Source organism: Panthera onca, chromosome B3 (assembly GCF_046562875.1).
Source record: "Panthera onca isolate mPanOnc1 chromosome B3, mPanOnc1 haplotype 2, whole genome shotgun sequence".
Lineage (NCBI taxonomy): Eukaryota > Metazoa > Chordata > Mammalia > Carnivora > Felidae > Panthera > Panthera onca.
Window position 1 is genome coordinate 11035633 of NC_138344.1, and position 26540 is coordinate 11062172.

Sequence of the window (26540 nt, forward strand, 5' to 3'; positions counted from 1 at the left end):
CTTAGCCCTCTTTGCTTCCCCTGGCACGTGAGAACTTTCCCATTAACCTGCCCCCCCCCCCCGCCCCCCCACCACGGGAGCAGCAACCTCGTGGCTGACAACGCACATCCTTTGTTCCAAGTGCCACACTGGGCACTGAACCAGCAACAATATGCAGGTTACCTGATTTACTTCTTTTAATACACTTCATTGTAATTATAACTGCATAAAAGAGGACAAATTGGCAAGTAATTATAACGTTAATTTGGCAATGTTTTATCCTATTGTGGAGGCACAGTTTCTTCCACAGTACTTGGGGCGGTGGGGGGGGGAACATGTTTGTCTAGGGTACAGCCTATCGAGGGATTCTTGAGCATGAAGATGAAATACACAGGAGATGGGGAATTGGCTCTTCTCCCCGTAAATACTCCTTTATTTGCATGTGTTTCGCAGCCTCCTTAAAAAGCTAACTCGTTTATTCAGGCCTAATTAATGGAATGCCACAGAATGCATAATTAGGCTGTGACAGCTCCATCTGATGGATGGCTTTGGATTTGGAAACTGGAGATACCCCCAGTTAAGAGGGCTGAATACTTCCGTTTCAGAATCTCACCGGCTGTGCGTGCCTCACGACCGTCCCGGCCGAGAACACAACTGTGGTTCCCGGAAAATGCCCCAGTCCCGGGTGCCAAGAGGCCTTCCTCACCTTCCTGTGTGTGATGTGTGTCTGCAGTATGATCGGGGCAATGGCGCAGACACCCTCAGTCATCATCCTTATCAGGTAAGCTTAGACCCAGGGACTAGAGAGCCAGGCTCACCTTTCGCCCTCCCCGTCCCCATCTGGTGCTTGTCTGCAGTTCTCTGGGAGGTCCGAACTTCGGGTGTGGCATGAGTCTTACAAGCCAGCTTCCCCAGGTTGATAGGAATCAGTTACACTTGATAGAGACCGGAAAGCACGGCCCGAGGGAGATGATACTTTCATATCCTCCCAAGAATAGATCCTGCAGGAGATTTTGAATGTGGTCCTACATTGATTTTTAGAGAGAGCAGCAGTGTTGGAGTAAAAGGAGAATGGCCTTGGACTAGCCAAGCCCCCAAGTTCAACCCCTGTTCATCCACTGATTAGCCACGTGACCTTGGGCACATTTTCGCTCAGACTCATTTCTGAGTTCGGCCCCAGGAGCAATGTCATTGATCCTGCCAGCCTCCTAGAAGTGATGTGGGTCCCACCGAGGCCACGCATGTGCCAGCAGTGACTACACTTGTCCAAAACCACCCATAATCTGGTCTCTCAGGACCTGTCCTGGCGGTGAGTGAGGTGCCTCAAAGGTGAACTGTGGAGTCATATTCTGAGTAACTTCTTCATTTTCAAAGTTACCTAGATTTGGGTGAGGAACCTAGAAATGGGATGCTCCGGCCCCCAGTGTCTGTCTCGAACCAGAGGAAGTGACCCCAAACAGACAGACCCACCTTACTGGGATGCAGCTATCTACACAGACCAGGGTACTCCCAGGGGCTAGAAGCAAGCAAGAATGAACTACTTGAACTTGACCTGTACAAATGCACATTCCCAGCTTCTGTATCCAGCTTTGCTCCCCTTCTCCCCATGCCTACCACGTTTCCTAATCTCTGTTCTGAATTCCTGAGGAAGAGCATTTCTCCAAAGCCCTAATGTCATCTAGAAGGTCATTAGCAAAGCCTTGTTAATGTGCAGAAGCATTAAGGTAACAATAGCAAATTGCCATTTTACACTTTGTAAACTTGAAAAACCAATTTTCAACATTCACACCCAGCGCTTGCGAGGCTGTGGCAAAACTGGGCTGGGTAAAATCACCTATGGCTGGTGGCATTGGAAAGCCTATCACTCCTTTCAAAGAAGCAATATAGCATTGTGAATCAGGAGTCATAAAAATGTTCAGATTTTTTTATGAGGTAACCCTACCCTTCAACACTTAGGAAAATACTTCCCTCCCAGAAAAACAGCTCAGGGCAGGCAGATTTTTATTACAATGTTAGCTATAATAGCAGAAAAACCTGAATTGGGATAATGAATTAAATTACAGTACTGTACCATAGCTCAAGGGAATAATGAAAAATTCTTAAGAATGTGAAAAGTCCTTAGGAAGTGAACTGTTGCATTTAAATTCTATACAGAGGTTGACTGTGTCAAGCATGGATACAGACAAAACCCATCAGGTCCTAGGTATGGCTGTGTTATGGGTGACTTTTCATTTAGAAATCCCTGTGAAGTTGTATTGTGTTGGTCACCCACAAAAGGTGCCAAGATTCAGGAACAATGACCTTCACGGCCATTCGCAGTGACTGGTCCCTTGGTTTCTTCTCCCCATGACTTCTGTGCAAAAACCAGCTCACTGTTTGTGACTGGCAGACCAAACACAGAAAGTTGAAATCTTAATCACTTCGAAATCTCAGCTTGAGAAACAGCTCTTGGGGATTTTCGGGAAACATTTGATTCCTTTAAATAGATCAGCAAAGATGGCCTACGTGACCTAGGCTGGGCCTCGGCCATCACATAACCCTGTGCTCTGTGCGAGGCCCAGGCTCACACGTCGTCCCCGTCGAGATGGCCAGGGTAGCACCTTATTCTGTCACTATCCCAGTCCATTTGGCCATCACAGGTATTCCAGGCAGGCACAAGGGCACAGTCTAGGCCACCTTCCAGGTATATGCCAGCCCTTGCCCCATTCCAGAGTGACGGCCCCACTGTAGCCCACGTAACAGCAGCTCTCAGAACATCCACAGGTGAGGATACAAGCTAACACCCGCTGCACCCCCCTTCAGAGCCAGCACTGAGCTCCTGTTTTAATTACATTTACATCCTTATTGCCATTCCCCTTTTACAGAGGAGGCGGCCCGGGGAGTGGTCAAGCAAGCAGTATTCTCGAGGTCGACAGCTAGTAAGTTGTAGATCTCAGATCCCATCCCTGGCCTTGCGCGGAACTTTCCATAACATTCAGACCTGAACTCTCCGTTTCTTCCTAAGTAGATCTGAGAAGGAAGATTCCCCCATGGGAACAAGTTCCTCAACAGGATATGAACAGAGAGAGATCTTAGCACCTTGCTCATTTTATTCCTAGTGACATGATAGCTAAAAGGAAATCAGATTTCAAGTGATAAATATTCTAGCTCATTACGCCAGCACGTTTTCTTGAAAAGGAGAATTTGCTTTTATTTATGTGTCTTTCAACTTAATACCTTCAAGTGGGTATGCAAAAACCAGAACCGTGGAGCCAATAATAGCTCCAAAGAACTTGGATTTTGTAACGTGCACATTCTAAAGAGAGCTGGCTGTGTTTCTGTCCAGAAACATCGATCTCATCATTGACATTGTACACGTATCTGGCTGAATCAGCCAGAGTGGTTTCCCCATCACTCCATGAAAGTCTTAACCTACTTGCCTGTATCCCACTCTTTACAATTGAGAAGAAATGGGTGTTTCCCCAAGAGTAACACATTTATAGCTTTCACTGAAAATCTTAGAAATATGTCCAAGATTGTAAAACCTACATCTCTGTTCGTTTTAGTTTGACAGTGTCTTTTGGTCCACTCTCCAACAAGCCAAAGACACGCCCACTGAGGCTCAAACCAGGTCATTGGATGGATGGCATTGGATGTTTGGATGAATGATTCCTGGGGTCATTTAGCTAGAATCTAATTCTAGCTAAAATAGATTAATAGATAAATGATCTCTCAATCTATCAGTCAATCTATCTATCTACTAAGTCCTGGGTACTAGATATCCTAGTGGACTTAGATATCCTATTGCAATGTAACTTGGTTTCTAACATTTATTTCCTACAGAATTGATTGCCTAGGTCCTCCCTGTATTGCATGAGCCTTCCTGGTCTTTCAGCCATAGTGAAGTGCTCCTGGTATTTACAAAGTCTCAGCCACACTGGACTAGCTCTAGGCCTAACCAGGTCCTTCCAGGAGACATAGTACTGTGCTTACCTCCCCATTTCCCCTAGGGACTCCCAATGGGAATGGGATAAGAGGAAGTTTTTCTGCCTGTGGTGTCCAAGATTACCTGAAGGATACATGTATGTAGTCCGTCAAGTACCTCTCTCTTCATGTTCCCTCGCCACCCCACCAGAGATAGGGCCGGTCTGGGTCATGAGTGGGAGACATGTGCTCACCCCACCGATCCATCCACATATATGTTACTCAGTACATCATCACTGCACTCACAATGGACAAGATAAAAAGAGTCCCTGGGCCCAGAGAGGACAAGCATTGAATTAATACTCGTTTCAAGAGTAAGAGGCATTACGAAAGAGATGTTATCAGCCATGAGGGCCCCTCTGTCTAGAATTGGTCATCATTTCTAAACCCCGTCTACTGTCACGCTCATCCCAGAAAACGTTACACTCTGAGAGTATGCTAGAAAATGTGCGAGAGGGTCATTCTAAGGGACCATTCTGGATAAACCAAAGCCAGGGTGATTGAGTCCATTCAGAACAAAGAACCATGACCAAGGGGTATTGAAACTGGATGTAGTCAAATGGATTATTCTGCAAGTGGCCCATCTGGGGTGCCAAGGCAGGATCATCTGGTTGATATCACAAAATGACCTGAGAAGGACAAGGGTGTTCACAGCACTGGCTTTTTGAGAAACGTTCAGAGAAATGGTCTTCCCAGTTGATACTTCCCCAATATGTGTATTCTATCAACTTAAGATATTTGCCTGTCCTGGCAAAAGTAAAATGCCTTTAAATGAAGACTTTAGGGACCACATTTGCGTGTCTTCCTCCCAATGACAAGATTAGCCTTATTATTTAAAAAAAAAAAACCCACTGTTAATTTCCTAAACTTATCTTGTTAGTGCAGTTACTTATCAGACTTTAGGCAAAGAAAGCAAAAAAAAAAACAAAAACCCAAAAAACAAAAAAACCCATTAATTTCTAGAGAATGGCTCTGATGGACAGCAATAGATGACTCTGGGGTCTGTTAATTGAAGAGGAGTGATAAGGATCTTTTTTTTCCTCTTCATCTCTTTGCATGTAGGACAGTCAGCCCTGAACTCAAGTCTTACGCCCTGGGAGTCCTGTTCCTCCTCCTCCGTTTGTTGGGTATGTATGCTCTTTATTCCCTCAATAATGAATTGGATGCTTATGACCAGGTGAGTAAATATGCGTGAATTTGTCCCACTTCTTGAGCTTGTCTTTTTCTTTCTTCTATGAAGTATAATTATTAATAAACAAGAGAAACCTTAAGTCTGTAAATTTTGCTCTGCGTTTAGACCTATGCAATCTCTGGATACCACAGAGTTTTCATTTATATAATCCCTGTCTTGGTGCCACCCTGGATTCTCACCAGCATAAGGAGGGAAAGTGATGGCACCAAAGAGAAAACCATTTGATGGTATAATGTGGCTCCCTCGTTGAGCAACCCCCCGAGCAGCTTGTGAAATGCTTCGATTATGGGCTGCCGGCTAGGACAGAGAAGTCTTCTGACAATGTCTCACAAATGGAAACTTTGATCTCTTTAAATTTTTCCAAACTGATTGAGTTTGTTTACCTTGGGTTTCCAGGATGGGGCAGATGTGACCTTCACGCTATAGAAGCTGTATTCCAAGGTTTGGTATGGATAAAAAGAATTCAGTCTAACCCTGCCATTTTTAAGTTGAGAAAACATAGGATGGGGATATTCCATGGTTCTCCCTGGGTCCTGGGACAGGCTGGGGCGAAGCAGAAAAGGCTGGCCAGGTAACCCAGCTGCCAGGCTTGCCTGACCCTTCTCCCTTTAGACTTCTGTTGCTTTATGAACATCCCTTTGTCAAAGCCAAGATCAAGACAGGGTAACATTTTTTTTTCCTTGAATAATAGTGGTCTTCTTTAATGGGCATTAAATGGTAAATAAATATGCAAAGGGAGATAACCATGGCCTGTATTTTCAGTGTAAAAATTAAACTACTCATTCTAAATATATAACTGTGGATGAGCACATAGACTTAGCTATAGAAAATGTTTATGAAAATGTTTGTAAAAAATGAAAAATTGGCCGTAACTCAAATGTCCAACAGCCTGGAATTAGTTACATCCATTATGATCTGGAATCCCAGTAAGATTGATGTTCCCCTTTAACATTCTGAAAAGTATTTATAGACTTGGAAAGGGCACATGACATGTGGAGGGGGGACAAGGTCTATAATATACTAAAGTGTTTTTAAAGTATAAGCATGGAAAAATATTGGAAAGCTAAACACAAACATGGTATATTATTGTTTTTGAATAAGATTATGTTATAAGTAATATTTTCTAGAGGTTTTAAAATTTTGAATGAATATATATGTGCCTATGACTTAAAAAAATTTTTCTTAATGTTTATTTATTTTTGAGAGAGAGGGAGACAGAGTGCAAGTGGTGGGGGAGGGGGGTGGGCAGAGACAGAGAGGGAGACACAGAATCCGAAGCCGGCTCCAGACTCTGAGCTGTCAGCACAGAGCCTGATGCGGGGCTCGGACTCATGAGCTGTGAGATCACGATCTGAGCTGAAGTCAGACGCTTAACCGACTGAGCCACCCAGGTGCCCCATATGTACCTATTACTTTTATAATGAGGTGAATTGCTGTATAATATGGAAGAATATGAAGGATCCACTCACAAGGTCCTTCCTGGAGAATGGTAAGTACAGGGTGTGTGCACCTCCTCACTTCCCTTCTCCACCTGTAGCCAGATATTTCTAGTCAGTCACTGTGATCCATCCTGCTGTGCCCAGGACAAGGTCTCAGAGTCCTCCCGATGATTATCAATCCTTGTAGGTGGGTAACTAGGGAGACCTAAATGGCATTTTTATCTTACGTCGATTTTGTGGAAAACAGAAATGCTCTAGGTATGAAGATACTCAGTTAAGACAAGTTTAGTAGGAATTCAAACTAAAACATTTGGGCCTTCCGGGAACTTCTGGTGCCCTGTAGAACTCCATAATCATGGGGTAATCGTTAGGTTGATTCTTTTCTTCTTCTCGGGAGGGTGAAGTCTGCATGCATCATCCTGCCTTACCCCTGTTGCCCTAACTTGGATGGATAAATAGATACATGAATGTGTAACGTCAGGTAGCAAGTTGGGGACCCTTATTTCTGTAAATAGTGAAACCACTTCTCATATACATTCATTCAACGCACTAACATTTATCGAGCACACCCAGTGGGTTCAGATCTCTGTTGACCATACCCAGGTAAGTGGGTATGACTTGCTAGTAGTCATTTTGCGAGCTCACCAGGGAAGGTGGGAATCCCCCATCTGTGGGGTTGTTGTAGGAGAATCTCCACCTCTAAACAGACGCTTAAAGACTCAATATAGCAGGTAAAAAAAAAAAAAAGTTACCCTTCAGAATAATTTGATGGCATAAAAGGAAAAAAAAAGGCTTGTAAAATATTTCTGAAATGTTAATGAAAATTAGAGGGTACTTGAAGACAGAATGGAAAATTATAGAGCTCATATAATGTGATGCTGTTAAGATCATTGTATGTTGCCCTCATGCAATTCCATTATTTATATGTCTGCCCCACGAATAATCAACCAGGCATTATCTATAGTGGTATTTTTCAACTTCTGTGACTGATCCCCAGCCAGAGAGAAGTTTTACATTATGGGCCAGTGTGCACATACATATACATTAATATAGCTGGAACAAAAATCTCACACAAAAAATACCCTTAATATATGTGTGTATTCTTTTCTGTTTCATGCTTTTTAAAAAGTTGGTCATGACACAGTCTATTGATTTTGTTGCCCATTTATGGGTCACAAATCAGTCTGGAGAACTCTGCTCTAGCAGGATAGGACAGCTTCATCTTTTACTTAAAAGAAGCTTATCAAAGAAGTCTTTGCTGTTGGCCTGATTCCATTTCCTGCAGCAGCACCCGATGTGATTAACCACCAGTTAATGTTAACGAGGGGTCAACCAAGAAATCGGCTTCCATGACATTGTCGACCTTTGTGCTTGGCCCTGTATGGGTAATGGGAATTCAGTAGAGCATCACAGCTTGGTGATGGTGTCTACACAGGTGCAGTTGGGGACACGTGGAGGAGCCACCTCACCTCGCCTTGGGATGGGGCAGGGGTGTGGGTCTGAAACAGTGTGACGTCTGCCTTAGACATGAAGACTGAGCAAGAGTGATGTAGATGAGCGAGGAGAGAGGGCTATAATGGAGGGACTTACGGAAGTCCAAGCCTGGGAGGAAGCACCATGTTTGGGGCCACAGGAAGTCGAGTGTGGCTAGAGTGTGCAGCACAAGCAGGCACTGGCCAAAGATGGGACAGGATGGGTGGCCGTCAGAACAGGACCTGGAAGGGTTGCTGCCCTGTCGATAGCTTTGACCTTTATCTCTCAGGTAAACGAAGTTATTGATGGTCTTTAACCAGATTGTTGTGTTTTGGAGGAACGCCCATGGTCCACTGTATGGACAATGAGAATGTACGGACTGAACTGTAAGCCGCTGGTCTAACAGAGTAGCTGGTGGCCTGGGCTGGGGAGGGGCGGGTGGAAGAAGAACCTTCGAGGCCTGGTCTCTGAGTGAAAGTGTACCTGCTGCAGTATGTAAGAGGGAAGAAACCACAATGACAGCTCCTTACAAAGGCTTGGATCACATGATGAATGGGGACATTACCTACTAAAACAGGAAGACTAGGAGGGAGAGGACTTTGGGAGTGGCATAGGCCAGCACTGTCCAGTAGAACTTTCTGAAATAATGGAAATGCCCTATATTTGCATCACATGTGGCTATTGAGTACTTGGCTTCTATAAATTTTAATTACTGATTTTTATTTAAGTAGCCACTTGTGGCCAGTGGCCAGTCTCTGATGCACCACCCTTAGGAGAGCATGAGGAAGTGGGGCAGCATGGGGAGATCACTCTTTCCAGATACAGTGAAACCTTGGTTTGCGAGCGTAATTCGTTCCAGAAACATGCTTGTAATCCAAAGCACTTGCATATATATCAAAGCGAACTTCCCCATAAGAAATAATGGAAACTCAGGTGATTCATTCCACAACCCAAAGATATTCATATGAAAATGATTACAATACTGTGATATAATACAAAGTAATTGAGAAAGTAGAAAATATAAAGAAAAATAAACAAATGAACCTGCACTTACCTTTGAAAACCTTCGTGGCTGGTGCGAGGGCAACAAGAGAGAGAAGGGTTATTGAGTAGGACGACTTTCATTATCACTAACAGATGTTGACTACAGTACAGTATTGATAAACTCTTGTCATATACAGTATTTAATGTAACTGGCAATAAGGCAGCAGAGGAAAGGGTCTCTATCTGCAGGCAGCCTAACCTAGCATGAAGCAGAGCATTCTAAGCTTACTCTTTTTTTTTTTTTTTTTTTTTTTATATATTTTTTTTTTTTTTTTTTTTATTTATTTTTGGGACAGAGAGAGACAGAGCATGAACGGGGGAGGGGCAGAGAGAGAGAGGGAGACACAGAATCGGAAACAGGCTCCAGGCTCCGAGCCATCAGCCCAGCGCCTGACGCGGGGCTCAGAGCCTGACGCGGGGCTCGAACTCACGGACCGTGAGATCGTGACCTGGCTGAAGTCGGACGCTTAACCGACTGCGCCACCCAGGCGCCCCCTAAGCTTACTCTTTGATGGAGAAGGAAAGGACTGTCCCGAGGTACTTTGAAGTGACAAAAAATACACTAGAGCCGGCTGTGGGCACCTTCCAATGTTCTGAAAAATCACTGATTTCTGCCAAACATCATGGCCTGAGACCGAGCATCTGAGCGTGGGAGATGATCACCCACCATCCCACAGAGAGAATGGGGGGAGGGGTAGGAGAGAGAGAGAGAACCATTGGCTCAGTTGTGATCATGTGATATGCAGCGTCACGTACTACTCCTATTGGAAGACATTGCTCATTTATCAAGTTAAAGATTAAAAATGTTTTGACGTCTTGTGCAGAAGAAATTACTCCCAATCCAAGGTTTTACTGTAATTAGCTATGAAGAGTATCAGGAGAAAGGGTAGGACCCAGAAGTGAATGGGAGACTATTTTTTTCCTGTTGCTTTAAATGCCAGTGGAAAGGAGTTGATAGAGCAGGGACTGTAGTGTCAGGGGTCAGTGTGGCTCCGTGAGCTTCCCCAGCAGCTTTGGAGTAGAAGTGGGAACACGCGGTTGGTTGTATCAATGGAAGGAGTGTGGGGCCAAGAAATTAAAGAAGACCAAAGTGGGGTTAAATGGACTATGGTACCTCGGCTGGATAAGGGAAACATGACAAAGCCCAGGGTGTAGAACCGCATTGGTGTCTGTGGAGAAGCCCAAGGCTTCTGGTAGAAATCGAGTGGCAGAGAAGGGCACTGAACTACGTCAGTAAATTCAGAGTAAACTGAATGGTCTTCTCCGAGCAGAATTCCCGATGCAGTCAGATCCGTCCCTCTTCATCCTTTTGCAAATGCCTGCTCGCTGCTTTTCTCTCTGGGTGTTGGCAAGCCATCTGCTTGAAGACCTGATCCAGAATCTTGCCCCTGGGGTCCACCGCGTGCCTTGGATGTTAGGCTAAGTTAAATTAATGGAAACAAATAGTCGCTGAGATCCTGCTACACCCAAGACACTGTTCAAGATGCTGCAAAGAATGTAAAAATACTCAGGAGCCAGCATCCTGCCCTCAGGGGGCTCCAGTGGGAGAATGAAGCAGGTATGAGGAACTGCTCATATAGGGCTCAATATAGGGCTAAAAGGGTCCGGACCTTGAATCTCAAGGGAAAAAGAGATTTTACTTGGCTAAGTAGTTGCCAGTGCGGAGTGAATGACAGATTTAGAGAAGACTGGATATACATTGAGAGCTCTGATTTAGGGAGATCAGCCTGGCAGCAAGGTGCACGGAGGTTCTGTGAGGTGTGGCACAACTAATCAAAGCATCGAAGGGAGAAGCTGCTAACCAGAGCAGGGCAGTGGGCTTAAGAGGCAAGGACAAATGGAGGCCTACAGTGGAGGTAACATCTACTGAAACCCCCTCACCCCGCATCTAACTATATGAAAGTAAGAGAGAACCAACAGAAGCACAAGGTGCAGCAGAGAATTTCAGCCTCAGTGACGGGGCACATGGAGAAGCCTTTCATAGGGCAGGGGATGCAGTCTGTCAGGTGTCTCAAAGGTATTGTTGGGGCTGGGCTGGCCACCACAGACTCTCCTCCCACGAACGCCTGCTCTTAGTTTTCAGAGCACCTGCTAAGCAGAAAGCATTGAGAATCTCAAGGTGCCCTTCTGGACCCAGGTGTCATTCCCAAGCAGACTATCCCCAGATCTTGGGTGATCCATGAAGGTACTGCAGGAGCAGCACATCTGGGAAGCTCCTGATACGGTGCATCAAACATTTGCCGAGCTCCTACCATGAAGTCGTGAATATAGAGAAGTTCTACAGGCAAGTGGGAGACATGAACCCATTAAATGAGTGCTTTGCAAGAAGTAAGCGCAGTGTGCCAGAAGCCCCGGATGAGAAGCCATGCGCCCAGCCTTGGGAGGATCGGGATGGGGTACAATGGGTGGAATGCATGGAACACCCTTCCCACTCGTCTGTGCGTCTATTTGCTTGTTCATCAAACATTAAGCAACGATGGGTCTGACATCCTCAAGTGCCGCCATCACCCAGGATCTGCTTCCCTACCTGCACTCAGGTGTCATCACATATTCACCGTGGACTGCTCTGCAGTCAGGCACAGCAGGATTTGAGTCCGGCCCTGCCACTACTGGCCGGATGGGTGTGGGTAGGCTATTTGAGCCTTAGTGACTTGAACATGGAGCCCAGGGATAAAATGAGAGCAGAGCAGCATCACCTAACCTCTCCGATTCAAGAAAAGTGAATGTCAGGTGCCTATGGGCAAAATGCTGGCCAGTGCCAAAAGTCCAGTCTCTTTCTTGGCATTGCTGAAGCAGGGAGAATCTATTTTTCGCCCACCCCCTCAGCGGCTTGTGCTGGTCAGGACAGTAATTCTAATCAGGCTGAAGAGGGATTGCACGGTGACTTCAAGTCTTGGCAGGTAATCTGGAGAGGAACGGATACGTTTTGAAATGTAAATGCCAGAGTAATTTTCAGCTTCCATTTTGTCCCTAAAAGGTAGGTGAATTTCTTTTCCTTACAAAAGCCTTTAAGTTCATCTTTAAAGTTTACACCAAAGAGTATAAATAGGCCCAGCTTTTTCAACCCCGGGGGGGGGGGGGGGGGGGGGGGCAGCGGGGAATGAATTAAATAGCCAAAATACAAAACCATGGGGTTTAATCTCCGTTAATAGATTTCAGGAAAACAGAGACCCTTTCCTTGAACAGTACTGCAATTTTTGCATTGAAATATATAAACATACATGGCTGCAGCTGGGACCAGAGTGTAATAGGAAGAAAGATTTAATCCTTTTAATATTCTCTGTAATAGCACATAACAGCACGGAGCCTCCGGGTACCCTTCCCAACCTACTGTGGGTTTCCGGTGTCTCTGTGATGGGGCACAAGTTCATGCCTACTCCATCCGTGAGTGTCTCCCCAGGAGACATAGGGAGAAGGGAAGGCAAAGGGACGGGATGCTACCGTAGCCTCCAGGGAGGAAACACACAGTTTCTAGAATACCATACCATCATCACCCTCCCTCCTCGTTCCTTAGGTAACTGAGGGCATAACAGAATGAAGAAGCTCAGAGCAGGAATAGGTCCTATACCTTATCCACTTGGCACCCCTTCTGGAAGCAGCTGATTATCCTCCAAAACAGACTTATTCTTAGGACATGAAGGAGTCTTGCCAGTTAGGGTTATTCTCTGAGTCTTGGTTTGAAGAGTATTTTGCAACTCTTTTCTCTGGAGATGGTGATTTAAAAGAGGGCACATCTCCAGGTATCCAAAGAACAGGAACAGAACTGGATTTGTTAAGAGCCCACTACACGAGGGGCTTTCACAAATGCCGTCTCATTCGATCTGTATAAAAATTTAGTACAGGGAGGCATCTTGTGCCCATTTTAATAAGCAATGAGACCGAGATTGAGTGGAGTGACTTCCCACGGTGGCAGGTTCCCAAGTGGCGGAGTTGGAAGCCAGAGTACGTGATCTCAGGTCCCAAAGCTCTCATTTTCTCCCCACCACCGAGCAACCTTCAGATGTGAGCTCTCTCTCTCTGAAGAAGGGCAACTGTCAGCTCTTTCTTCTGACAAGTATCTGCCTGAGTTGTTCTGCAAAATACTGAGTTTGCTTACAAAACAGTTTCCCAGCCTCTCGATGCGTTAATAACCCTGGAGAAGGGAGCACTCTGGAAAGATCAGAACCTCCTTGTATGTGGGTTTCCCCCTCCACACTTTGCAAAGATCAGAACCCCTGTTTCACCTCTGAAAGCTTCAAAACCAGCCTTCCGCAAGCCAGTTATTCCCAGGAGCTTAGCAGCAGGGTAAATAAGATGTTTTCTGTAGCCCTGGAAATCCCTGATAAGAGCCCTAAAATCTTCGCTTCAAATCAACAAACTTTGAATTAGTAAGAAGGAGATTATTGGGTTTGGGGTTTTGAAATGTCAAGCCTGAGACAAATAATTAATCTCTCTCAGCTTCAGTTTCTCTGTCCATAAGATAGGGAGTGTTATGGGGTTATGGACGGGGGCTCCTAATACATTCAGAGTGCCCCCTGACAGTGCCGGGGAGAGGGGGTAGTTAATAGACAGTAGTTACTGTGTTAACCTTAAAAATAAAAGTTACTTACCAGCAAAAATGGGTTTATTCAGGAATAGCAAAGAGTTGAAATTTGGGACATGCAAGTCACTGCAGCACCACAGGCAGGTCCCGTTGTAAACAAAGGAGAGGAACATTATTTTATAGAGAAAGAGGAGGAAGTTGGGAGGTGATGCTTCCTCCGTGGCTGAGATAGTCAGTTTCTTGTAGGAGATGCAATGCGCTTCATTCCCTCCTGGGACCTGTAATTGAGGATTCTTCTGTTGGGGTCTATAATGAACAGCTCTTCCTGTAATTGACATTGAGTAGGATGGTTCCCCATTTTATTCCCACTCCATTTCAGTGAGGTGTCCCTTTATTAATTGTCACATTTCCCCCTTTTGATCAAGATCCTTCTCCAAATGCATCACGGAGCAAGAGTCTGGTTTTCACAATTCAGTGGCCTTTTTTGGTCCCTCAGTGCCAGGAAGGATCTTTCCTGGGTGTTACATCACTCGTCCTTGGAAAATTGTATAGATGGGAAACTACTGGGATCCGTTCGAGTTGCAAGGACCACTTCCATCTGTAGTCCATATTTATCAAGACTGTAGGTGCTAGAGAGCATGTCCTTATTGGTCACGGCATTTTTACAAAGGTTTGACAGGCACCGAGTACAGAATCAAAAGTAACATGACCATTCCAAATTATGTGATGGTTTTAAAACAAGATCCTAGATCTGAAAGTAGCCAATGAGAAATATTTGTGGGCACTTACTCCCACGTAGGGAAGGAAAATCCCTCATATGGGGACAAACCCCAGAGTCACGTGTACCTCCTGGGAGTCCCCACTGAAATCACTCATGGGAACAGAATAGGGGATACTGCAGGAACCTCCTGGAAGAATTAACCGGGTGCATTTGGGAAGATACAGTGCAGGTATAAACACGAAGCAATAGCTGGTGAACTTTTTGCAAAATAGCAAAACTTCAAAGATGTTGAAAAGCAGCATTGTTATCTCAGAACTGCTGGAACTTAGGTGTATAACTAATAATACAGTAAAGTCAAAAATTCAGAAACCGTGAATTTCGGGTAAGACTCTAGAGGAGTCCATTAATATCCAAATGAAAGAAACTCCTGTGAACCTTCTAACAGGCCTGATCCAGAGATCTCATCAGATGTCGTCTGCTCCGGGGCCGGGAAATCCGGATTTTCAGGTCATCAGATGGCGTGCAGGTCCAGTCAGGCTGTGGTGCTCTCTTTAGAGGGGTCTCATGGATCCAGGAGTCTGTTCTCTGGTGTTTGTCAGCACAGGATTGGTCAACAGTGCCTTACTGGCAAGGTCGAACAGAATCTTGTCTATTGGAAAAGACACCTCCAGAAAAAAGTCCAGGTTGCAACGTGTGATGCTCAAGGTCTTTGTCTTCCGGTAATACACGGTGAGAAGACTGAAGCATGGCTGTTTTTAAAGAAGCAATTAGGCCTCTCCAGTGTTGAAGCATGCCTTTTATCAATGGTGGGTTAAAGTGCTACCAAACCCAAGTGGGGCTTCCCATCCCTGAAGATGCCAGTACTCAAAGAGATGAGCTTTTGATTGAAAAGGAATATAAGCTTTATTCAAAAGGCTGGCCACCTGGGGAGAAGGCAGGCTCTTGTCCAAAAGCCAACTCCGAAGTTTCTACCTGGCCCAGGGGGGTTTATAGAGGGTTTAGGGTAATCAGCAAAGGGAGTGCAGTGGCCTGCAACATTCCCTCATCGTGTGCAGACTGGATGATGCCAGCTACAAACGTTATCTCAGCGCTCGGGGCTCCGGTTCAAGTTTGTGATGTGCAAGCATACTGCGTTCTACCAGAGCAAGGTCTACAGACACACAGAGGGAGGTCGATAAAATCATTTGTGTGACCTAAAAAAAAAAAAAAACAAAAAAACATTTTGCTTAAAAAATTGCTAGGCTAATCAGAAAGCTGAGGCGTCTTCAAACAGACTTGCTGGCTTCTGTGGCCTGGCAGAGTTTTCGTGCTTCTGTGCTCCAGGCTAGCGGTCTGCAAAGCTCAGAGTACATTAATTCTGCTACAGATCAAGGGCCTTAGGTCAGCAAGAATGGGTTAACCTGAAGCAAGTTAACCCTTAAGACCAGCTGGAGTGCAGCACATTGGACATCCTGTGACCATCCCAACAGGGCTGGATCTGAGACTTGGAAGGACCAAGAGCAGTGCTCTCAGCCAAGCCATTGGGAGGGTCTCTACCCATCTGCCAGTTGAGTGCCCATTAGCATCATTACCTGAGGGTTGTGGGTGGGATGCACAATGGAAGTGGTGTAAAACTGGCCAAACAACACAGACTTGTCAAAGCACCTGACCGGTAAAACGGGTTCCCTGATCACTGTGAAGTTCATCCCCCCAGGTAAGGATATTTTCTTCCAACAGAATTTTAGCCACAGAAGAAACAATGGTCTATCTGCAAGGGAAAGCTTCAGTCCAGAGACAAAACCTACAAACCATGACTATAAAACTATCCAGGAGATGGGGGAAGCTGTATGAATTCACCCGCCAAGACTGGAATGGCCCATTGGGTAATTTAAAAAGTCTTAGAGCATTGCAAACAGGTTTCCCTGCATTTTGTGGTAGGGAGGTGGGCACATTTGTGGTCTTAATATTTCCTCAGGGCGCCTGGGTGGCTCAGTCAGTTCAACTTCTGACTCTTGATTTCGGCTCAGGTCATGATCTCTTGGTTCATGAGATCGAGCCCCATGTTGGGCTCTGTGCTGACAGTGTGGAGCCTGCTTGGAATTCTCTCTCTCTGCCCCTCCCCCGCATGTGCACACATGCTCTCTCTCAAACTTGGAAACATCATAGCTGTTGTCATGTTGTTAGTAGACCAATGGTTTAATACATGTGCAATCGTAATTGGTAGGAAATTTAGAATTTCTGGTAGGGCCAGATTGTTAGTTGGTCCAAACCAGAGTTCTCTTTTTTTATTGAACCAACAATTATTAGATTGCTAGCCCTGTTTTTCATTCTTGGGGGCCAATTGTTGGGCATCTCTGGTCAGTTTTTCCAAATGATTATTTGGGAGAACATCCCTTTGGACCATGACAGGGGTTTGGCTATTGGTTTCCCTAAGAGCAGCATTTTTGGTGGACATATTAGCAAGGTGGTTTCTTTTGGCCTCTAGGGAGTCGGTTCTGGAATGCCCAGAATATAATAATACACCAAATATTATTATATAATATACCAAAGTCACAAAGTATTCCAAAGGCTAACTAGATTATCAGTTTCATTATTTGCGGTTTTACCCTCGGCTGAGGTAAAAACATATAACTCAGCCTGATGGGCCAAAGGTAGAGGGACCGCCAAAGTGACTTCAAAAGGAGCTGCAGTGGTATACCATCATATTTACCATTTTCATCCTTTAAGCACCTTCAGTAAACCATGAAAAATCTGCATTGGTTAGAGGAGTTTCCTATACATGGTCACAGGGAGTCCAGTGGTGATCCATCAGCATTAAGTGACTGCAAGAGGTCTGGTCCAGGAAGGAGGCTCAGAGAACAGCAGGTGAAGGTCATTGCAGCGAGAAGGTTGTAGGAGGAGTAGCTGTTAGGAGGATGTCCTCAGAGGTGAGGTGAAGAGAATTTAGGATTCAGGCTTCTAAATGATGTTTAGAGGGGGTCCCATGGCATCAACTAAAAGGGCAATGGCAGGAATGGCTCTGACGAGAGGGGGGTATCCCTGTGCTACAGGGACATGTTGCTGCTGATGGTCCCATGTTTTGGTGGGGACTCCAAGGCATTCCCTTTCCTCTCACATATAAACAGGGAAAGGGGAAGGAGATAATTAGGGTATCTGAGAACAGGGGGCCTTTATTACTCTTTGCTTTAAAGTCTCATTAGCTGTGTCATCTTGATCTTTCCAAATAACAGGGTCAGGTCTGTCTGTTTTTTTTTTTTTTTTTTTTAGTAAGGCATATAGAGGTTCAGCCATAAGACAGAAGTCTGGAATCTAATTTCAACAGTAGCCAGCCAGGCCCAAAGAAACCTCGTTAATTGCCAGTTAGTTTTAGGTTTGGGGAGGTTCTGGATGCCATGAAAATTACCTGGATCCACATGTAGTCCTTATTTCAAAACTGCAACTTCTATTTGGAGACTTTTTTAAAGAAAATTCCTTTTCTAATGTCTATTTTTGAGAGAGAGAGGGAGAGAGAGTGCAAGTAGGGGAGGAGCAGAGAGAGAGGGAGACACAGAACCTGAAGCAGACTCCAGTCTCCGAGCTGTCAGCACAGAGCCCAATGTGGGGCTCAAACTCAGACTGCGAGATCATGACCTGAGCCAAAGTTGGATGCTTAACAGACGGAGCCACCCAGGTGCCCTTCTATTTGGAGGCTTTATGTCCCTTTAAGGCCAAAAGCTTTAAGCAGGTAGATGGTGTTTTCTATAAAGAAGTTTGAGAAAGGGAGCAGAGATGGAAATCATCTCTGTAGTGTGACAAACATCCAGATCAACTTTAAGGTGTGTGAGAAGTGAGAAGGGCTCTCTGTGTAACCCTGGGGTATTCCAGGAAGAACCACAAAGATCCTTCTCAACTAGAACACTGAAAAATGCACTGCAGTTATCAACTACAGGGAGGATTTGCTTTTAGTAAGAATAGATGTCAGTAGCATATGGAGCTTGGGAATAACAGTATCGAGGGCTAATAATATTTATTGCCTAGAGGTCATGGACAAACTGCCATCTTCAGCCATTGGGTTTTCTCACAAGTACAACAGGGATGTTACAGGGACTAGTGCAGGGGCTAAGAAGGCCTTGATCCCTGTGATCATCTATTTTATGGCCGTGATGCCTTGAAGGACTACTTTATTTATAGAGTATTGATTATTTCTGGGGCAGGGGGAGGTTTTGAGGGATCTAGTTGAATTGATGGGAGGTATACTGTGCATTCTGCCAATATCAGTTGAAGAGCGTGCCCATAAAAAGGAGGATGGTAGCCAATGTCTCAGGGACAAAGGATTGATAATCCCAGACACGGCTCTAGTGTTGTCAGAGTGGGAGCAAATAATAGGTGCCAAAGGGTCACTTAATGCACCAGGTTGGCTAGTTTGATGACCACTGGCAGATTCTTAAGGAGAAAGAAATTCTGGCATGATATTTTTCTAAGAAATCTCAGCCCAATAAATAAATAAGGAGAAAAGGGTGAGTAGCTCTCAGTGGACCTAAACAAAAGGGAGTAGGTTCCAGAGACTGGAAACGGCTGAGGTTTATTAGAGACCCCACCCCCACCCCCACACACTATTTGAACTGGTTTTGTACTCTGAGACAGTGGCTGCTGTGTAGCAGGGGCTTGAGCAACAAGAGTGCAGTTTCTGAGAATGAAACTCTTTGTCCCTATTGACAGCCCATCAGGAGAGTGCTTTCTCTGAGCCGATAGATAGAGAGGCTTGGGAAGAGCCCTGTAGTTCCTCGGGGCCCTGACACTGGGTGCAAAGGCTGCAGGGGACTGTGGCACTTCAGCCTGTCACAGTCTTTTTCCACGGTCCTGGCCCTTTGCAATAATAGCAGATATTAGGGGAGGGTTGGTTGTCTTTAGGGGCATTCATTTGCCAGCATTGAAAACGGAGAATTATAGCAGTCTTTTCTTTTAGATGACTCATCTAGAGCGTAAGTGAGCTGGCTTGCCCAGTTAAATCTGGGGTGTGCAGTTTCCCATTCCATCCTGGTCCTTTTAACAACAACAAAAAAGAAATATCCATGTTCAGCCCATTAATAAATTGAGTTTAAGGGCGCCTGGGTGGTTCAGTCAGTTAAGTTCCAAACTTCAGGTCAGGATCTGACAGTTTGTGGGTTCAAGCCCCGCCTTGGGCTTTGTGCTGTCAGCTCAGAGCCTGGAGCCTGCTTCGAATCTGTGTCCCCCCCCCCCCCCACTCAAAAATAAACATAAAAAAAATAAATAGAGTTTAATGCTACCTGGGGCATTCCACATCTAAAGGAAGACCAGAATTTTCTTTAAAGACAATTTGGAGTTGATTGTAATAGTCATGAACAGGTTCACCAGGCTTTTGTGTGCAAGCCTGAATTTTGTTCCAATCAACAGGCTTAAGTAAAAGCTACCATCATTGGTGGGTATAGCATTCTAGCATCCTGCCAAAAATTCGGGGTCTGTTTCCCTAAATCCCCCTCAGGGTGCTCCCAATGGGCTAGTTTCATCCAGTGTTTGGCCTGGCCCTCCCCAACAAGCACGTGGACTACTATAAATCTGAGAAACCAGGTTGGTCAGTTGGAATAACTGTGAAATTCTTCAGCAAACCTTACAGGAGTCCTCGGCCACTTTAGAAAACTCTTTATGGCTCACAATTTGGCTTTGTTCCAGGGAACAAAGGCAATGTGGGGTTCATTTGGATCCTCAGAGAGACACATATTAATAGGTCCAGGAGAGGAGGGGAAGGTTCCTTCAGAGGAAAAGGCAAGTTCAGTGAAAGGATTAGCCTGAGGGAACATACGGAAGTAAGGAGGCAGTGCAGGGAATAAAGGAAAATGGCGCCAGAGGTGGGAACCAAGCCCAGAGGCTGTGAGACAAAGGGGACAGAGAAGGGGAAAAGTGGCCTCAGCAGCCCTTTTTTTGTTTGTTTGCTCAGCTAGTATACATTCCAGATTCCTGATGATGTTTGGAAGCTTCACAATACCAGTCAATACAGGTGCCCCGTTCTGTTGACAGTTTTAGAACCAGGCCTGTCCACTTCAATTTTGAGAAGAGTCAATTTAGGAAGATGGAAAGTTCCCCACTGAAGATCCACATTACTTTTTGTTAAGTTGTCCCGCTTAGTTAGAAATGCACATGAAGAGGGACCACGGGATTTGAAACATAAAACCAGCTGGGCTCGCAGAAGAGGGGAGGGCACCCTCTAAAGCAGTTTGACAGCTGGGGCCCCCTTTCTTAGAGGTTTCTTCTGTAGAGGAAAAATTTTCAACAGGAGCGACCTGGTTCCAGAAGGAATCAGGATACTTTACCAAAGGCCAAACGAGTACTCTCAGAAAGAACAAAGCCTTAAAACACATCTCAAATAAAGTCTGGGGAGCTCAAAACACAGAGCGGAGCTTGAAATCCAAGAGACAAACTGACCTTCGAAAGTCCAAGGTCAGCAGGAAGGCAGCTCACTGAACTCCGTGGGCACCTGCCCTGGTTGCCCACCAGCTCCCGAGCTGTCACAGGTCTTCTCTGGATCCCACCTCTCATCACCAAATAATGGTAACCTTAAAAATAAAAGTCTATTGAGGCACCTAGATGGCTCAGTCGGTTGAGCATCTGACTTGATTTTGGCTCAAGTCATGATCCCAGGATGGTGGGATCAAGCCCTGCGTCAGGCTCTGCACTGAGCATGGAACCTACTTGAGATTCTCTCTCTCCCTCTGCCCTTCTCCCCTGCTCTCTAAAACCTAAAAGCCCATTTTACCAGCAAAACATGGGTTTATTTGGAAGCAGAATTGCAACTCAGGGCACGCAGGGTATAGCAAAACCGTAGACAAGTCCTATGGTAAAGGAGAGGAAGGTTACTTTATGGAGGAGGAAGTCGAGAGGGGTTGTTCTGAATGAAAATCCATTGGAGAAAAGCAAGAGTTCAGCGTGATGACAGCTTCTTACTGGCTGAGTTGCTGGGGTAGTTGATTTCCTGTAGGAGATGCAACCTACATCTTACCCTGTTAGGGTCTGTAATTGACACTTGTTCTTGCTCTATGGCTCCCCCGTCTGTCCTCTCTACTCTGTGTTAGAGCAGTTTCCCATCATTAATTTCCACCATTATTACAGCACTCTTGTGGGAGTCTCTCATTGGTGACTGGGGAGGCAGTATCTTGCAGGGACAGCCTGAGGTTTTATTTGGCCCACCAGAGTGATAAACAGAATGATGGATGGGTGGCTGCATGGGAGCATTAGCCATCAGGTGAGTTCTAGAATGACCTTTAAAAAAAGAGATCCAGTCAGTTCTTCTCTGGTATTCTTTGCACACCTGATAGCCAGAGCTCCCCTTTGGGGAACAATTTTAAGCCAATATAAAGATGAATCTGGTGGGAAAGCCAGTATGTTTTTTTATAAATATAAAGGGAAACTTATAAAGGTTATGCTTAAAGTATTAATCCCAGAGTTTATTCTAAATTAGTCCCCCAACCCCCTGTATACCATGAATAAGTTAACAAAACCTGTGGGCCCTATGGAAGGACCAGACTTGTGCATAACACCTCATTTATAACAGGGCTCATCTTGACCCTGGCCAGGTGGGCAGTATTAGCTCCATTTTAAAGATCAAGAAACTGAGGCACCAAGAGATCAAGCGACTTGCCCCAATCCTAAGGCTTTCGACACAAGTTCAAGGTTCTTTTCTTCTCCAGCACAAAGGCTCTCCAAAATATGAAAAGCTTTTCTAGGCACTTAGCTTTCTAATTTCTGTTTGAAGGCTTTTTCTGACTCCTTCCAGGCTGTGTCATCTGGTAATGGAGCCTGACAGTAGGCAGGATAAAACCGACACCGTTAGCACAAAGAAGTATGCCCTACTTTAAAGATAACACAGTATTTTAGAAACCCTCACACAGATACAGATTCATGAAGGAGTTACATCTTGGCATTTTAGAGGGCTATTTTGGTCCAAGCAAGTATTAAGGAATGGCTCCTTTATATTGTAAATTTCCTCTGATGTGCTTAAAATATGACCACATTTGCCCAATGTGGATTTGTCTGCAACTCTTCCAGTCCCTCTGCACTGGGAGCAAAGAGCCCGTGTGCTGTCAGTCCCTTCCCACGGCAGAGCTGTTGACAGTGTCCTCACAGACCACTCCCCACTGCGCTGTGACAGGTGAGCTAGGACAAAGTGACCTCAAGAAAGGCAGAAGGAAGAAGAGGGAGGAACATTTGGGGGCTATTGCAACCTCATAAAACCCAGAGAAATAGGTGAATGGAGGCAAGTGATCCCATGAGACCATAGAAACAGCCAGATTTGTCCCATTTTCCCCAAGTCTATCAATTTAAAGTGGCTCCCAATCTCCATTTCTTTACCTAAATAATGTGGAGGGTGGGTGACTTAGTTTCTCTTACGTGGTTGGCTCCATTGGGTTAGTCCAGTGGGCTCGTTTTCTGTTACATGAACCAGGGCATTTGTTGCAGGGTGGGGGGCGGGGGTGGGGAGAGCACTCACTGGTTGGGGAGGAAGGCCTCAGACTCATGGACAGACTTTAGGGCAGACAATGCTGGGATTCTAGGAGTTTCCATTCGGCCAGACCAAGCAGACCTGGAAGCTGCAAAGAGGGAGCAGGTTGTTGATTTACAGAGTCAAGCTGCTTGGGAAGTTTAATGAGGCTTCAACTAAAATTCCTACTCTGGAATTTCTTTCTGGGCTAACACGGGACCGAGCTGGGAAGTGCTAAGGCACCTGGGCCCAACCTTGTTGGCACTGATGGGACAGTGCAGCACCCCCCCCCCCACCCCCCGCACGCCCATCCCAGGCCTGCCATTAAAACGAAGGAAGCATGGTCTCCCTCAGTGAGCCTTTTCCCTCCCAGGCTGCCTTCAGGGGGCCCCTCAGAAAGGAGGGTTTGCGGCATGTTTGACACACGTGTTTTAATTCTGGGGATCGTGAATGGACATCAGGGGTTCATGAACCACCTGAAATATGGGTGTGATTCTTGTGGGTAGATGTAATTTTCTGGACTAAGGATCTAACTCTCATCAAATTCTCAGAGGGACCTTCCTTAATAAAAAGTGAAACTGACGCTCCAGGGCTGGCCCTGGAAGGAACACTCCAGATAGCAGGATACCCCAGAAATGGGATCTCAGAACTGTTGCCACCTGCTTCCGGTGATCACTCTCTGCCTCTAAGGTCTCTCCCTGGATATGATTGGCACCACATTCTGGCCTTAAGGGTACTTTTTTGTTCTGAGGCAATTAATCTGTATTAATGAGCCATTCACTGATTTCCCATTGCACAGATGAAACCGTTTCCTCCCCTGCCCCCACCCCCCAAACAGGCCAGAATCCCCAGGGGATGACTTCACAATGCTGATGAGCGGGCTACACACCAGACATTCTAACCTAATTGTTCTAGGAGGGAACACCTTGGATGATTTTAATGTGCAGCCAGGACTGATAACTTTTGAGCTTGGACAAGGGACAGAAACACAGAACTGAACTGAGGAGAGTTTTCATCTCCGCCATTTTTGATCGCTGGTTGAAAGTGCCCCAAGTACTCTAGGGTGAGGGTTTGAAAACTGGTTCCCGGCTCAGAATGAAAAGGATTCAATCCAGTGGTAACATCCAGGGGAAGGGAAGTTGTCAGCATGTATGCAGATGGTTTCCATCTTAAACGATACACACATACACATGCTTGTGTACGTAACACGTGCACACGTATGAGGCTGCATGTATGCATGTGTGTATACACACACACAAAGGTTAGATGCACTCGTTTCAACTTCTGTTCCCAACTCCCTCCACTCGAACACAGCCTTAGAAGCCCCGTACAGAGAGCACAATACCTCCTTGCATTTCCTCCCTGTGGTCGTACTTCTCTGACACGCAGAACGGTCCCTTCAGGGAAGCTTCTCTGTCTCTTCTCAGACTCTCAGCGGATGACAGTAGTAGCAGACGTCATTTATTTTGTGTTTACTGTGTGCCGGGCACCATCCTAAATGCTTTTCCTGGGTCCATTTAGTCCGTCTCCACAGCAGTCTGAGCAGAAGTGATATTATCCCCATTTTGCAGATGAGGAAACTAAGGCACAGGGGGCTTAGAGACCTCGTGCAGGTTTGGGCGGAGCTGGGGGTTCGGACTCCAGGCTGTCCGGGCCCGTGCCATAGAGCCACCCAGTGGGACACGCCAGCCCCGTGGTCCTGTGGGGGGGGAGAGCGGTGCACGCGTGCGGACTGGAGAGGCCAGCCTGCAGAGCCCGAGGGTAAGCGTGCCATGTTCTTTCCCCCTCTCGCAGGCTTCATCCCCCCTCCCCTCATCTTTGGGGCCGGCATCGACTCCACCTGCCTGTTCTGGAGCACGTTCTGCGGGGAGCAAGGCGCCTGCGTCCTGTATGACAACGTGGCCTACAGATACCTGTACGTCAGCATCGCCATCGTGCTGAAGTCCTCTGCCTTCGTCCTCTACACAACCACGTGGCAGTGCCTGAGGAAAAACTATAAACGCTACATCAAAAACCACGAGGGCGGGCTGAGCACCAGTGAGTTCTTTGCCTCTACTCTGACCCTAGACAATCTGGGGAGGGACCCTGTGCCCGCCAGCCAGACCCATAGGACAAAATTTATCTATAACCTTGAAGACCATGAGTGGTGTGAAAATATGGAGTCTGTTTTATAGTGACTAAGGAGGCTGAACTCTGTATTAGTAATCAAAGGGTCATTTTTTCCTAAAAAAAAAAAAAAAAAAAAAAAAAAAAATTCAAAAAAAACACACAAAACTCAGTACAGAGACACACACACACCACACGTACACAACACCACCACCTTTGTCCTTTTGCTCAAAATCAGAGCCAGACAGGATTCAGAATAAGGAGAGCACGGGATCGTGTGTCTGACGTACAACCTGCTGGGGCCCAGAGTCTTCTCTTTGAAGGTTCTTCGGGATGCCGATCGCCGCAAGCAACAGGCACGGCCAAGTTCAGGGAACGGTGGTGGCCCAGCTTGGAGGATGGACATTTCTGGATATACATACACACACAAAACATTTTTTTAAAAGTCTACTAAAAAGCCCAAGTTGACAACATTGCCAGGATAAACACTAGTGACATACCCCGTGCCACCCGCCCCCTCCGTGCAAGGGTGGGGGGGCGTGCAAGTCGGAGCGGGAGCCCCCCCTCCTCTAACTTTTGCAATATGGGTCACTGTGTAGACAACTCACCCAGTCTGCATGTGGTTCAAGGCCCCAGAGTTCTCTCAGCGATGCTAATGGGTGATCTGTGCTGGAGTCTGTAATTGGCACCTCTCACCAGCTCCATGTTCAAGACTGAGGGCCCAAGGGGGAGCCGGGCGTGGGGGGGCCAGCACCCCACCTCCCCCCACAGCACCCCCCCCCCCCCAGCCCCACAGAGTGACCTCAGGAAGCAGCGGGCCTCACCTGGCTATGACTGACTTTGCTCAGAGCCGGTGAAACCCAGCACAGTCCAAGTCATTTGCTTACATTTGCCAAACATTTTGCCATTTAAAAAAAAAAAAAAATGCAATGCATATGAATTTCAAACTGTTGTATGTATAATCCTCTAATACTATTTTTAACCACTTCTAAAATCTGTGTTAACTCTTCAAGTCACTGACACAGTTCTCTAGGCTGAGTTTATTATGCTGGTTGCTTTTACTTTTCTCCTTTTTTTAATGCACCAAAAATATAATGTGATTCAAGGGATGCAATTAATCTATTGTAATTTTTGTTTTATCATTTGGTCCTCATTCGGATATTCTGCAAAAACAAGGATATACAGTGTGTTAGAAGAAGAAGAAGAAGAAAAAACTTGGAGAAAGAGTGTATAGGCAGCTTGCCTTTAAAAGAATCACATTTGAGACAACAGGGGATAATGTGATGAATTGCAAATTCGCCTTCTGGCTTTACTCCCCATGATTCAGTGATCGCTGTCATGGGAAGCCCTTTTATATTCATGCTTCACATTTCGAGAGGCCTTCTTTTCAACCCGTGGAGGAGACACACTTAGATGTTGGTTGTGTGCAGGGGTGCGGTGCTTCTGGGGCTAGGCAAGAGGAAGAGCAGTTCCCTGGCCCCAGCTGTGGGGCGGTCTGTGACGGCGAACAGATCCACAAGGTCGTGGAAGCTACCGCTTGTCCGATGCATTAACATGTCTCTGTTTTCAGGTTCAGTCTTGAACAAAGAGGCCTTTGTCTGTTTCGAAAGTGGCCAAACCTCAAACAGCTAGCAAGCAAACCTCATTGT

General features: G+C 45.9%; 1 protein-coding gene and 1 long non-coding RNA gene across 5 annotated transcripts in view; one reads left to right on the forward strand and one right to left on the reverse strand.

Moving 5' to 3' along the window:
• The window catches only part of SLCO3A1 (solute carrier organic anion transporter family member 3A1), a 310384-nt gene that overhangs the window by 276345 nt on the left and 7499 nt on the right, over window positions 1-26540 (forward strand). The window contains exons 8-11 of one of the 3 annotated variants that reach the window (XM_060617730.3): window positions 585-760; window positions 5005-5069; window positions 24580-24822; window positions 25130-26005. In XM_060617730.3, coding sequence (XP_060473713.1) covers window positions 585-760; window positions 5005-5069; window positions 24580-24822; window positions 25130-25176 — 531 coding nt within the window. In that variant the 3' untranslated portion in view covers window positions 25177-26005. Of the gene's footprint in view, window positions 1-584; window positions 761-5004; window positions 5070-24579; window positions 26006-26540 lie in introns of those variants that run through there. The other 2 variants (XM_060617729.3, XM_060617728.3) reach the window with 2 other exon arrangements.
• LOC132668733 (uncharacterized) lies at window positions 11901-24244 on the reverse strand. 2 transcript variants are annotated; one of them, XR_009605732.2, is made up of 4 exons: window positions 24131-24244; window positions 22795-22894; window positions 20733-20863; window positions 11901-11995 (listed from the first exon to the last, which is right to left on the reverse strand). It is a non-coding gene; the product is annotated as an uncharacterized LOC132668733 (long non-coding RNA). The 2 variants fall into 2 exon arrangements; XR_009605733.2 differs by lacking the exon at window positions 11901-11995 and adding an exon at window positions 15258-15526.